Raw genomic sequence first — 14,184 nt, 5'->3', positions numbered from 1 at the left:
GGATGACTGCCTGGCTCTTAGATGTTTATTGAATAAACAAACATATTCCTTAATTTTTCTGTCTCGATTTGAATGTCCTTTCCTACATATTCATCCTTTTCTTTCTTGAGCAGGAGACCCAGTCTCAGCTTTTCTCTCGAGGAGGTGATTCACTGTGACGAGGAGCCCTTCTTCAGCTCCCACATGTTACGCCAGAGTCACCTCTGTGTGTCTGTCCAGTGTCATGTTGGAAATAGATTTGTTAATTCTGAAGCTGACTTGATTTTGGGCTTAGAATTCTTCCTGATGTGCAGAGTTTTGTAGGAACCGGACCTTACAAGTTGTGCTCGTTACGTAGCTGTTGTCCCTAAGCCCCAAGCCCACCTTCTGTGATGGGCTCTGGGACAGGGTCTGTGCCCTCTTCCCCTCGCCAGCTGGGTCTGCAAGGTTGGTGGTGCAGAAACAGCCCAGAGAGCTTTACAAGGAAGTGCTGCGAGACGCCCAGGGTCCCTATGCAGGTGGGGAGCAGAGAGAGCCTGAGGCCTCACAGTCTTCAGAAACACGTAACTTCCTTTATGCCTGAAGCTGGCCACTTAGGATTTCGAGCACACAGGAAATCAGAGATTTTCAGCTGTGGTGTTTTTATTTTTAAAACGTGATGACTTATTTGCTGGAAGCACTTTTGGGGAGACGTCTGGCGTGATGGCAATGCGTTAATTCTGGTCGTTTCCCAGAGAGAGAATTAGCCGTCTTAATGGCTGGTTATTTCATGCACTTGGGTTGGTCTGGTCTTCAGGCACCAGCTGAACGTCTAGGGATTCTTTAATTTCCTAAAATGCTTATAAAATTATGTGAAAGCATGAGCTTGCTGGAAACCGGCCTTTATATTACCAGCCATTTCCTCCACCCACTCATGCTTTCTCAAACATGTGCACGTATTTTTCCCTTGCCCTTGACGTGGAGTTGGAGGCTGGCGTTGGAAGTGGCACAGCAAACGCCGGGGGCCCTGGGATGACTTTTTTCAAGTTTGCGTTTTCGGTTGTGGCGACTCAAACGTAACATGAGGTTGAGGCCTTCTCTCCAGTCTCTCCAGGCAGTGAGATGCGTCAGGCTGAACCAGCGTCTCCTCCCAAGAAGGTAACGATGTCTTTTTCTTTGTTTCAGGGCTCGAGGCTGGGCCGGGGCGCTGCACTCGTTCCGCCTGCCCCACGCGCCACTGCCCGCAGGTCCTTCGGGAGGTCCAGGAGGCTGAGCATCACACGCTCCCTCGATGATCTTGAGGTAACTTCCTTTTAGTGTTTCTTCTTTTATTATCCAGGTTTTTAAAAATGATTCATCTGAATCTCCTTTGAATCCCACCCATTTCCTACCCCCTCCCTCTCCCGTAACCTCAATCTTCGAGTGGGGCTCTATGCACACCCGGCCCCTCCCCTGCCACGTCCCCACCCATTCCTCTGCCCCTCTGTCTACACAGCATCAATCTGTGTCCCCTGTTCTCTTATGGGCCAGATGCCGTCACAGACACAAGAACCCTCTGGGGGGGCCTGTCATTACCTGCTACCAAACCAAACCTGGGTCTGTTTGCCCAACGCACAGAAAAGCTAATCTATTGACACTGGGTTGTGGGGGGAGAAAAGTATAGCCTTTATCGTGGGTGTCAGACAAGAAGAACAGGCAGCTTGTGCTCAGAAGACCCAGACTCCCCGATGGCTTTCAGCGAAGGGCTTTTAAAGGCAGTGTGAGGGAGGGGGTCAAGGGTTATGTGATCAGCTTGTGCGCAGTTCTGTGGTCGGTGGTGAGGTAACGGGGTGATGTTTCCGAATCCCAGTCATCAGCCTTCTGGTTCCAGCTGGTCTGGGGTCTACATGTTGGTGGTCAGCCTGCAGTTAACTTCTTCCCCCTGGTGGGCATTTCAGTATCTGCAGAACGGCTCAATGACATGGCTCAGAATAGTATCTACAGCCCTTGAGGAGGAACTGAAGGTCTCTGACTTTGTTTTATGGCTAAACTGTTATTATTTTGCCCTGCTTGACTGCTTTCTTTTGATTCTGCATTTTCTCACTTCTCTGGTTAAAATTTGCTCTTTGGACTTGGGGAAGGCCTAGGAGGCTAAAGCTTTTCTACAAACAAGAGGTGGGGGTCACTGGAGGGTGTGTCCCCAGGAAGGCCCCCAGGGTCTTGCTCTATTTCATACCTGTTTTTAAAGATGTGATATTGATCCACAGGTACTGAGAGTATCATCTTGTGTGGTTCTTTCCTTTGATCTGTAACCCTTAAAAAATTAATAGACTTTACTCAGAGCAATTTTAGGTTTACAGAAAAGTTAAGCAGGAAGAACAGAGAGTTCCCTTGTGCCCGCAATGCTGACTACATGATTATTAGCTGAAGTTCACAGTTTGCGTGGAGGTCACTCCTTGGGCTGTATGTCATCCTAAAGATTTGGGCAGACGGACAAGGTCACGCAGCCACCATCACAGTATCACACAGAACAGTTTCACTGCCCTAAAACCCTGGGTGCTCTGCCTGGCCATCCCTCCCTGCTTGCCCTGGACCTTGGCAGCCATGGTCCTTTTACTGGTTCATTTTGTGTGTTTTATAGTTTTACACGGATGTAGTTGTACTACATGTCGTATTCTGCCACTTTTGAAACACTGTGTTATGCATTGAGGCTTTGCCTTGTAGTTTTGCTTGTTATGTGGCATTCCATTATGAACATGCCACAATTTCTTACCCATTCTGCTACTGCTGGGCACTCGGAGGAAGGCTGGAAACCGTCTTCTCTGAACAGAGCTGCAGTGGATGGTGTCGTACAAGGGTCCATGTGCACACCCGGGACCATGAGAGCATGTTCTGGAGTCAGGTGGCTGTGACAGGCGTGGCCGAGCCCCACGCAGGCTCTGGTCACCAGCAGGACGAGAGGCCCTGTTCCCCGCTGCTCACCGACACCTGGTACTGTCCAACTGAGATTTTCCATTTCAATAAAATGCCAGCTCATTTTAATTGCATTTCACTGACTGTGAGTGACACTGAGTGTTCCGTAATGGGCTGTCTGGCTGTTCAGGTTTTCTCTTTTCTGTATTCATAGCCTATTCATGTCCTTCTTTTAGTTTTTAAATTTTTATTTTATTTATTTTATTATTTTAAAAATAGATTTTGTAGTAGTTCTTTACATTTTGGGGATATAGATCCTTTGTCAGATAAATATTTTGAAAATATCTTCTTTGTGGCTTTTTTCTACCTTTGTTTAGTGTCTTTGTATATATATATTTTTAATTGTAGTGAAATAGAACATAAAATTTACCATTTTTAAGTGTCCAGTTCAGGGCAGTAAGTGCACTCACATCATTTTGCAGCCATCACCAATGTCAGCTCTGGAAGGCTCCCACCTCCTGCAGCTGAGACCTGGTGCCTGTCACTCACTCACTTACTCACTCCCCTCCCCTTCCCCAGCCCCTGGCACCCACTGTCCTACTTTCTGCCTTCAGGAATTTGACTTTTGTGTCTGGCTTTTTTCACTCAGCATAGTATCTTCATGGTTCACCCATGTTGTGGCAGGTGTCCGAATTTCCTTCCTGATTAAGGCTGAGTCACATTCCACTGTGCGGATGGACCACATTGTGTTATCCGTCCGTCTGACGGTGGACACTTGGGCTGCTCCACCTTTTGGCCACTGTAGCTGTTGCTGCTGTGAATACAAGTGTGCAAGTATCAGTTTCAGTTCAGTAATGTCTAAAAATTAACCATGAGATAATTTCTTTCCTTTTTTTTAAAATTAATTAATTAATTTATTGGCTGTGTTGGGTCTTGGTTGCTGTGTGCGGGCTTTCTCTAGTTGTGGAGAGCGGGGGCTACGCTTCATTGTGGTGCGTGGGCTTCTCATTGTGGTGGCTTCTTTTGTTGCAGAGCACAGGCTCTAGGTGGGCTTCAGTAGTTGCATGGGCTTCCGTCATTGCAGCACACAGGCTCAATAATTGTGGCACATGGGCTTAGTTGCTCCGTTGCATGTGGGATCTTCCTGGACCAGGGTTCAAACCTGTGTCCCCTGCACTGGCAGGCAGATTCTTAACCACTGCACCACCTAGGAAGTCCCATAAGATAATTTCTTACAAACTCAGTAACAATTATCTGGAATAAATTGACTTTGGGGTTTCTTTTTGCTTAAAACAGCAAGTTACTTTGTATTCTGATGCTAAGCTGGACTCTTTGGCTGTGAGAGCCAGAAAGGGCCTTGAAATCACCTCATTATCCGGATGGAAGGGGGAACTGGTTCCAGAGGGTTTTCAGAGAGTCGGGGGCAGGTTATGGGGTGTTGGGGTGCGTGGTACCAGGCGGTGGGAGCAGGAGCAGCTGTGGGGCAGCCCGTGGGGCCCCGAGGCTAGAACAAGCACCAGTGCTGGGCCTCGGGGCTCTGGGGTCCCGAGAGGGGGTCCCCGCCAAGCCTGCATTCTCCCTTTGGGAATTTATCCAGGTGTTGTCTCTGCATCGTCCTGAGGGAAGGCTCTCTGCAGGGGCCCGAGCCCCGGGAGGCCAGGAGCCAGCACGTGTGGCTTGGCAGTGATGCGAGATCTGCTTCCGGACAAGCGCTCTGGGCCCTGAGGTCATTGCTTACTTCCCTTCATGACAGACACCCAGGGGTCTGCCGTTATCCGCATGGCTGACTGAGGGCAGGCTGGCATCTCCTGCCCTTTCCTCTGAGTGTCCCCATATCACAACGAGAACCCGCGTGCAGGCATAGTGTTCTTTAGGCCATGGGCTGCGGAGCACACGCTCTTTCCACCACCTCCGAACCTCTTAGTTTTGTCAGAATAGTATGTTAGAGACGTGGGATTACGTCTTTGCTACCTTTTTGCCTGAAGATTTCAAACTGTGGAAGCACAAATAACTAACACTCGCCATTGGTGAGGCTATTTCTAAGGGAAGCCTGTAGAACGCCCTGTCTGTCTGTCCTTCCCTGCGTCCTGCGCTCTTCGGCAGGTGTGCCAGGCAGCCTCTGGGCCATCCCTGCTCCTGGTCCTCACACCGTTGTTTGGCTCCCTCCCCAGAAGCACCGGCTTTCACATCTTGCCTTTAATGGTCATTAATCACCCTGGGCCTGTTAGTAACCCTGCTGGGGCCTCAGTGTTCAGTGACCACCAGCCTGGCTCCTCTGCACAAGGCCAGTTCCAACATTGTGTCTTAGGTTGGGTCCCCTGCAGCAGATTCTAAACTCTGGGGCGAGGAGGAGGACCCAGGGAGGACCAGACAGAATAGAGCAATAAAACAATGACTGTGTCGGTCAATCCAAGTGGGTGGTGACTATGTAAAATGAGAATAACTGTGTTTTGTTTGGCTTGAAAATACATGAAATTGGGACTTCCCTGGTGGCCCAGTGGTTAAGACTCTGCACTCCCAATGTAGGAGGCCTGGGTTTGATCTCTGGTCAGGGAACTAGATCCTACATGCAGTAACTAAGAGCTCTCATGCCACAACTGAGAGCCTACATGCTGCAACTAAGAGCCCTTGTGCCACAGCTAAAGATCCCACATGCCACAACTAAAGAGCCTGTATGCTGCAGCAAAGATCCCACACGCAGCAACGAAGATTCTGAGTGCCACAACTAAAACCCTGAGCAGCCAAATAAATAAATAATTTTTTTTTTAAGAAAATACATGAAATTAAATTACAGCACAGCGGGATGAGCACTGGGAGGGGAGAATGGAGGTCTGATGTTTCTGGGTGCCTACCTCCACGAGGAAGAAGATAAAGGTGTGATTAAAATTTGATTTTTATAAGGTAAGGATGCATGTTGTAATCTCCAGGGTAACCTAAGGGTAAAATAATAACTTTTAAATGAATAGAAGGAGAAAACAGAATAATAAAAAATATTGAATTTGAAAGGATGTGAAATAGGAGGAAAGGAGACACAAAGGGTGAAGAGCAGGAAGGACAAGTAGGCAGCATCTATGAGAGGGTCCAGGGGGTTCAGTCCAGCTGAGCCATCCAGCTGGTGGGTACATCAACAGTAAAGTGGTCAAATATGCCAGTTAGAAAGGGGAGACTGTCGGGCAGCATTGAAAGCCTGGTTATGCTGTTTACTAGGGACACATCTAAAACTTAGGAGACCAATGTGAATGGAAGAATGAAGAGCAGACACCATGCAGTGCTCATCAGAAGGATGGTAGTGGGGCTGTGTTGATCTCAAAGCGGCCTCCCAGGCAGAGCGCCCCACACATAGACAGGAAGCCTTCCTCAGTGAGGCAGCAGGGAGCTACAGTTCTGAAATTTGTGTGCATTCAGTTACATAGTCTCAACGTGTCTACAGCAGAAATTGACAGACGTAGGAACAGAATTGGACGAACCTGTACTGACAGCAGATTTTTATTTATTTATTTATTTTTTATTTTAAAAAAATTTATTTGTTTTTTTTTATTGGTTGCGTTGAGTCTTCATTGCTGCATGCTGGCTTTCTGTAGTTGTGGAAAATGGGGGCTACTCTTCATTGCAGTGCACAGGCTTCTTATTGTGGTGGCTTCTCTTGTGGAGCACGGGCTCTAGGCACATGGGCTTCAGTAATTGCGGTGTGGGGGGATGTCAATAATTGTGGCTCATGGGCTCTAGAGTGCGGGCTCAGTAGTTGTGGTGCATGGGCTTAGTTGCTCCGTGGCATGTGGGATCTTCCTGGTCCGGGGCTTGAACCCATGTCCCCTGCATTGGCAGGCAGATTCTTAACCTCTGCACCACCAGGGAAGCCCTGACAGCAGGGGATTTTTAAACTCCTTGCTCAGTAACTGGCAGATTGAGCAGGAAAAGCTCAGTAAGAGGTAGAGGATCTGACAGCTTGGCCTGCTAGACTCATGTATGCACGGCACCCAGTAAATGCATCCTTCTCTCCCCCTGGGAACATGTAGGAAAGCTGACCACGTGCTGGGCCGTAAAGCAAGTCTCAACAGACACGGACGTCTCTTCACCCAGAGTCTGTCCGTGGCCACAGGCAGGTGTAGCGGAAGCCAGTGGCAAAGAGGAGGCACCGCACTCACGTCCTAAGTGAGCTGCTGAGTGATCCAGAGTTCAGAGAAGAATCACTGTGGAAATTAGAACGTATTTTGAATGATGAAATACATCCAAGCCTGTGGGATATAGCTAAAACTGTGTTTAGGGGAACATTCATAGCTTTACGATGCATATGTTAGGAATGCCAGGAAAGTAGGAAGTCATCTCAAGAGGTTAGAAAAAGAGCTGTAAAACAGACATAAAGGAGGTAGAGGCTGGACAGTGATGAAGGACAGAGCAGAAATTAATGAAACTGAAAACTAACAAACAAACCAGCAAAAGAATTGGTAAAGAAGGATTACTTTCCGACTTATTTTATGGGGCCTCCAAAACCTTGGCACTAAAAGCTGACAAAGACCTTAGAGGAAAGGAGGGCGACTGGGCAGCTCGCTGGTAAGAGGGGTGGAAGGCCCTAAATCACATCATGCCTCCTGGATCCAGCTGTCCATGTTTGTTCCAAGGACAGAGTGTTTTTTTTTAATATTTGAAAATCAGTCCATGTAATTTACCATAGTAACACAGTAAAGTAGAAAAATCATATATCATCTTAACAGAAGCAGGAAAGGCATTTGGTAAAATTCAGTTATCTGTTCATGGTTTAAAAAAAAATGCTTAACAAAATAGGGATTAAGGGGAACTTCCTCAACCTGATAAGGGTATAAGAAAACCTATACCGTGCTTCAGAGTTAAGCTTTCCCTCTGAGATCAGGAGTGAGGAAAGAGGTCTGCTGTTACCATTTCCATTTAAATGTTTACTGCAAGTCCTAGTCCGTGTACTAAGAAAGTAGAACAACAGAAGTTAGAAAACTTGCAAAGGAAAATGACAGTGTTATTCTCCTATGATGTGACTGTAACATGGAAAATCCAAAAGAATCTTGTCTTCATGCTTAAAAGTAATGAATAAGTTTAGCAGAGTTGCTGGATGTGTGGTCAATATACAAACGTCCGCTGTGGAGACAGTAAATGACACATAGATTCCGTGTAATTTTAATCACAATCCCAACAGGTGTCTTGTGGAATTTAAGAAGATGATTGTAAAATTTCATGGAAATGCAAAGGGCCAAGTGTAGCCAAGATTCTTCTTGAAGAGGAATAAGGTAGGAAGACTTCCCCTATCAGCTACCAAAACTTATTATAAAGTTAGAGCAACGTAAGACTGTGTAAGTGTCGGCACACGGATAGACAGGTGACCAGTGGAGCAGGAGAGAGCAAGAAACAGACCCAGCGCCCGCGGGCCCTCGGGCTGAATGTGCGGAGCAGGGATGGCTGTGGTCTTCTTGGTGGTGCTGGAGTCAGTAGAGGGGTACATGGAAAAAGAGAGAAGGAAAGAAAACCTTGATCTCCCCCCACACTGTGTATATGCAGTTAATCCAGCTGTGTCGCAGAGCTCCCTGCAAAGGGCAGACGAGAGTTAGTAGGGGGTAGACTAGACGCATGTGTTCGTGGTGTTGGGGAGGGAGAGACTTTTTAAGCTGAACACAGAAAGCACTGACCATAGGGGCCAAGACTGACTGTGACCAGCGAATGCCTGGAACCTGCCTTCATCCAAGTGCACCATCCCTGGAGTGTGGGGGTGGGGGTGGGAGGGACACAGGTGTGGTGACCCGCGGAGGCCCCATGTCCCCACAGCACCTACCAGAGCAAAGCAGGCAAGAGATTCAGACAGGCCTTTGATGAGAGATGATGACTAATGGCAGGTCCAGCCCTGGAAAGGCTTCCATCCACCTTAGTCACCAGGGAGGCAAATTGCAGCCAGAGGCCCACACCCCAGGATGTCTGAAGTGGAAAAGACCAGCGGACGGTGTGAGTGTTGGTGTGGACGTGAAGCAGCCGGACTCCTGCCAAGCCCGGGGGAGTGTTCGCCGTTACCAGGGACACTGAAGACACAGGTGTCCTGAGCTGGGCTTCCGCCCTATCTGAGACGACATGGGAGACAGGCAGCTGCTCGAGGCAGTGTCGTCCCCTCCCCCCCCACAGTGGGACTGGCTCTCCCTGCAGTGCCCTGTGGCTGTCTCGTGACCGACATGCAGATGTCACGGGGGCAGGCGGACACCAGAGGACGCGTCTGCACGGTTCCATCCATGTAGCCATGGCTCGTGGTGGCATGTCCAGTGCAGAACCGTAGAGAGACGGACCTGGCGGGCTGCAGGGGCTTCACGCTGTGACGGGCCACTGTTTCCGCTCGTGCTTTTTTCTGAACGTGTGCCACAGCTTCTGGTAAATGCGACCAGCACGGTCGTGTCTCCTCCAGCCCTGTGACTGCTGAGTGGGCAGTGCAGCCCGCGAGCCTCAGAGGGGAGCAAGGAGGTTGAAGGGCGAGGGAGGGAGATGAGCTGGTGACAGGTGGGGGCAGGTGTGTGTGGGGTCCTCCCTGGAGGGCTCTTGAGACAGGAGGTGTGGAAGCGAGTTTCTATGTGTTTTGGTCATGACCATGCAGTTGGTCACCCATGAGGCGGGGACCCGAGAGGCAGGGCAGGAAGAGTGGGGCCAGCACTGCAGGCTCGCCTCTGCCTGCAGCGTGTACAGCCAGCCTCAGAAGAGGCCCTTGCGTTTGTGGGACATCTTCACGGTGCCCAGGGCCTCAAAGAGGGGCCCGGGTGCAGGGGTCCCGAGCTGAGCAGCGCAAGCCTTAAGGGAACAGTGCCCCAACCCAGCTTCCAGGAGCTGCCCCTCCCCGTCACTCACTGGAGGGTGTTGACCGGCGTTGTGCGTGGGGCTGGCTGAGCCACTGCTGACTGTTGGCAGGCGTTTCTCTGCGCCTGCTCCCTGGGTCAAGGGCAGCCTGTGCTGGTTCCGCTCACCTGGCAGTGCGCAGCCTGGACAGCAGGGGGCGCTGAGGTCATGCGGTTTTCTCCCTGGCAACTTGTCCAGACTTCTCCGCAGGGGAGCCAGGGGGCTTTGGGGGTAGGGAGCTTCACGAGGTCCCTGTGATGCTGAGGTTGAGGTCGAGTGAGCTGCTTTACCCCAGCTCCCTGAGCTCTGTTGGGCCGGTCCCTGAGACTGACCCCCCGCTGCAAAGGCAGCAGGACTCCAAGCTGGACCTCAGACCTGAGACTGAGAGCCTGGCTGCCGGCTGTGGCCGCTTGTCTGGTTTGCTTCCCTCCTTCCAGCCTTGGCTCACCTCTGGGACCCGGGGCAGTTTACGGAGACCACATTATCCAGGGTGAAATCTACTCTGTTTCAAAGCAAGCTCTTTTAACCTATTTCTTACTTTTGCTGTTTTGCTATTTGAATTTAACTTAGAAGTTTCTGCTTTTGTTTTGTTTTGTTTTTTAAAATATTTATTTGGTTGCTGCTAGTCTTAGTTGCAGCATGTGGGGTGTTTAGTTGCTGCATGCAGGATCTTCGTTGCGGCATGCGGGATCTTTTTAGTTGCGGCATGCGGGATCTTTTTAGTTGCGGCCTGCGGGATCTTTTCAGTTGCGGCATGCAGGATCTTTTCAGTTGCGGCATGCGGATGTTTAGTTGTGGCATGTGGGATCTTAGTTGTGGCATGTGGGATCTTAGTTGTGGCATGCGGGATCTTAGTTGTGGCATGCGGGATCTTTTAGTTGTGGCGTGCAGGATCTAGTTCCATGACCAGGGGTTGAACCCGGGCCCCCTGCATTGGAAGTGCGGAGTCTTAACCACTGGACCACCGGGGAAGTCCCCGTTTTTGCTTATTTTGGTCTTTCATTTGCTAGTCTACTCTTTAAATTATTTATGCCAGGGGCGTATACTAGGGTTTCTCAGTGCCTCAAGTGTCTCCTCATTCAGTGACTGCTTATTGAACACCTACTGTGTGCAGACGTTATTCTGGCTCCGTGAACAGCACTGGACAAAACTGACACCAACCCCTGTCCCGGAGGAGCTGGCCTCCCAGCCGGGATGCGTAGACATGAGGGGCGGGAGGTGGGCAGGGCAGCTTCAGGGTTTAGAAAGGGTCCCGCTGGCCGCTGAGCCGAGGATGAACAGTACGGGTGTTGGGGCAGGAAGGGGGGCAGTTAGGATTACCTTTGGGGCCACATGGTGGTCCGGGCGAGGAGAGGGGTTGGGGAGTGGGGCGCTCGGGCCAGGTAGATGGTGAATGGGATGGAGAGCAGCACTGAGGGGGGGACTCGAGGGTCTCTGCCCACAGGGGTCACAGCCGAGGCCCTGAGGCGGCTGTGGGAGGCCTGGGGTGATGAGCTGGAAGGGTAGGTGAGGCCACCATGGTCACTGTGGACCCTCCTACGGTTGCGCCTTTTACCCACTTAGCCTCTTGCCCGGGAAGTCTGTGCACCCCCGAGTATGGGTGGCCTGGCCCTCGCTGGCCTCCTCGTCCTGGTCAGGGCCGGCCTCCTGGTGGAGGGCGAGGGACCGGGCGGGCTGGCGCAGGCCTGTCTCTGAGGTTGTCTGCGTTCACCTCCCTTGGTTGCTGTGAACCTCGGGTAAAGCGTGCGTCTGTCCCCTCCAGGCCCAGCTGTACCCGGGGCTGGGTGGGAGCCTCGGGAAGCCCTGGTGGGTCCAGAGCAGTAAGGAGGATGCCCCCCTCCCAGGACTGGCGTGGGGTGAGGGCGGTGACTCGTGAGAGGTGCCTGGGGACGCAGGTGGCACTGCGAGGGACCCCTGGGCGGCAGTGCGCGAGGATCCCTGCTCTCCCCGGCTCCCCTGTTCCCCCTGGTTGCCCTCCCCTCCCTCTCATCTGTCCCTTCTGGCTGGACACCCCCCATCCTCCCTGAGCTGCTCTGACCCGGTCCACGCCCCTGCAGAGACTCTTGTGCTATTCCCAGCTCAGGACAGACCCCCGGGCAGGTGTGGCCCCAGGGAACAGAGGCCTCTGGGTCCCTCCAGCCCCAGGACTCGCCCACGGGTGCTGTCGTCTGCCTTCGCGGCTGGGGTGCCCCCCAGACCCCGCTGCTTTTCAGCTGCTTGCTCTCTTGTGGAGGCGCTAACGGTGTGGCTGCCTTGAGCTCTCAGAGGCGGCCGTCTTGTCTCGGCCAAACCGGGCAGCTCCACGCCATCCACTGCTGCCAGGCTTTTCTTCTCCTGCCCTAAGCGGCAGTTGCTGGGTTTGTTAGGGGCTGTGCTGGACCTCGCGGCCCCATGTCTAAACCCACCCCCACCTGGCCCCAGGTTAACACCCCCTACAAGAATAAGGAGGATGGAATGGTGGGTGTGGTTGGTGCTCAGAATGTCCTGGTCACTTGCTCCAGGAGCTCCGGGGACCGCTCTTTCCCCAGGAGGTGGGCCAGGCTCTGTGCCACCCAGCACTGGGAGTTCATGGCCGGATTCTTGCCCTGCCCTTTCCTCTCCTTGCACGACCGACAGCAGAGGAGCAGGCCGACCGACAGCAAAAGAGGAGACAGAGAAAGCCCAAAGGGACAGAAGAACCCAGAGGGGACGGCTGCACGTGGACCCTGACGGGCCTGGGCTGCTTTTCGGGCTAAACGTGATAAAACACGCAAAGTGAAACGGTGCTGCTTCTGCGAGGACATGTATATTTCTGTCTGAAATGATTAAAATGAGGACAAGTTTGGCCCTGAAGTGGTCATCTGGGAGGCTCAGCACGTGGGTGCTGGGTGTCCCCAAGGTCCCAGGAGGTTCTGTGCTTGCCTTGTGGGCGTGGCCTGACAGTCCGCTTCTCTTCCTGGTCCCTGGTGGTCCTCGCCAGGGTCCGTCTGGCGGGCCTCTGGGGCTAGGATGCTGCTGACCACCGCCTCTTCCAACCCCTGTGAACGAGCACAGGCCCCTGGGAAACCAGCAAGGAGGAGCAGGTCACAGAGTCACAGCCTCGGCTGACCACCCTGAAAACCCCACGGTCATCTTTCCAGAACCCTCCAGCGGGTTTCCTCTGGATGTGTGCGTGTGTGCACATGGAATGGTGTGTGTGTGCATGTGTGCAGGTGTGCGTGCTAGAAGGTGAGGCTGGGGAGTGGAGAGGAGGTCACTGTGTCCAGCCCCATGTCTCAGCCCTGCAGGCCTGCAGCACACACCTCACAGCGCTTCCCGCCTCGAGGCTGCTCGGGGAGGGAGTAACGGTGATGTCCGCGTGCCCTGAGGGCCTGGTTTGTAGGGCGCCCCCCCCCTTTTCCTTAAAGGTGAGGCCCTGCCAAGGAAAGGGCTCTGAGGCCCCTCCAGGCCGAGCACCCAGGGACCCTGGGAGCTGGAAGGAGTGGCTTCTGTGTCCTGGAGCCCCCCTTCTGGGGCGGGGGTGGGGTGGGGGCAGCTGCGCGGAGGGAGAGGCAGGGCTGCTGGTCCCCTCCCTGCCCCTCCACACAATGGTCCCTCCCTGTCCCCCTCCTCCTGCTCTGTCTCCTCCTCCCCCTCCGTCGCCCCTTCCCTTCCTCCTCCTGGTCCTCCTCGCGGGCCCATCACAGCCCCCAACCTCCCCCGTGGACCAGGCCGCCGTCCCTGTGCTCCGTGGTGGTGGCGAGGGTGGCCGTGGCAGCCTCTGCTCCTGCCCCGCTCCTGCTTCTGTATGGTTATTGTGTGGGAAAGTCTATCTGAGGAAGCTTGAGCCGGTGCCCGCTTGTAGTCTGTGAGAGTTCTGCCCGTGCACGCGACACTCACGCTGGCCATGTGCACGTCTCTCCCACAGAAAGCAGAGTAAGGCGGGCTCGGTGCATTCCGGCTGGTGGCCTGACCCCCGGCCCCAGGCTCTTTTCCCCACTCCAGGCCCATGGGCATCGCTGCGCCCGCAGCCCTGGACAGGACGCGAGCCGGGGTCCGCCTGGTCTAACAGGCAGGAGTGAGGGGGCATCCCCGGAGCCCCTAGATGAGACCCCGGGTGCCGGCTGTGGAGCGGTTTTGACAGGGAAGCGCCTTGGGGAGAGCAGTTTACCCCGAGTCTCCAGAAAGCCAGCAGGCAGCTCTGCCGTGATGCCTAGGTTCTGAAAACAGTTTCCTTTTTCTTCTTCCCTCTTAAAACCAGGACCTGCCACGGCTCCGTCACTTTCAGGTTGTGTCAGGTGTTGGGAGGCAGACAGCAGATCGTGGAGCAGAGGCCGAGCCCCCAAGACGCGTCCCAGGACACGGCAGGGTCCCAGGGCTGGCCCCGCACACGCGCATGCACGTAGAGGCTCATAATAGAACTGTCAGCCGCTGTAATTAAGGCTGCACACTGCACCACGCTGCTGAAAAACAAATTCTCTGCAGCTGCTGTACTGACTGAGAAATTACCCCTATCAGCTGAAATTTTTTTCGTGTGATTTGGTA

The 14,184-nt window shown here is 52.9% G+C and overlaps 1 protein-coding gene across 4 annotated transcripts in view; it reads left to right on the top strand.

The window, feature by feature from the left end:
* Window positions 1–14,184, top strand: part of RGS12 (regulator of G protein signaling 12) — a 120,540-nt gene that overhangs the window by 44,681 nt on the left and 61,675 nt on the right. For all 4 annotated transcript variants that reach the window (XM_057704708.1, XM_057704707.1, XM_057704709.1 and 1 more), the window contains exon 3: window positions 1,144–1,260. In XM_057704708.1, the coding sequence (XP_057560691.1) occupies window positions 1,144–1,260 (117 nt within the window). The remainder of the gene's footprint in view (window positions 1–1,143; window positions 1,261–14,184) is intronic.

Source organism: Hippopotamus amphibius, chromosome 13 (genome assembly GCF_030028045.1).
Source record: "Hippopotamus amphibius kiboko isolate mHipAmp2 chromosome 13, mHipAmp2.hap2, whole genome shotgun sequence".
Lineage (NCBI taxonomy): Eukaryota > Metazoa > Chordata > Mammalia > Artiodactyla > Hippopotamidae > Hippopotamus > Hippopotamus amphibius.
This window is presented reverse-complemented; position numbering and strand designations above follow the sequence as displayed.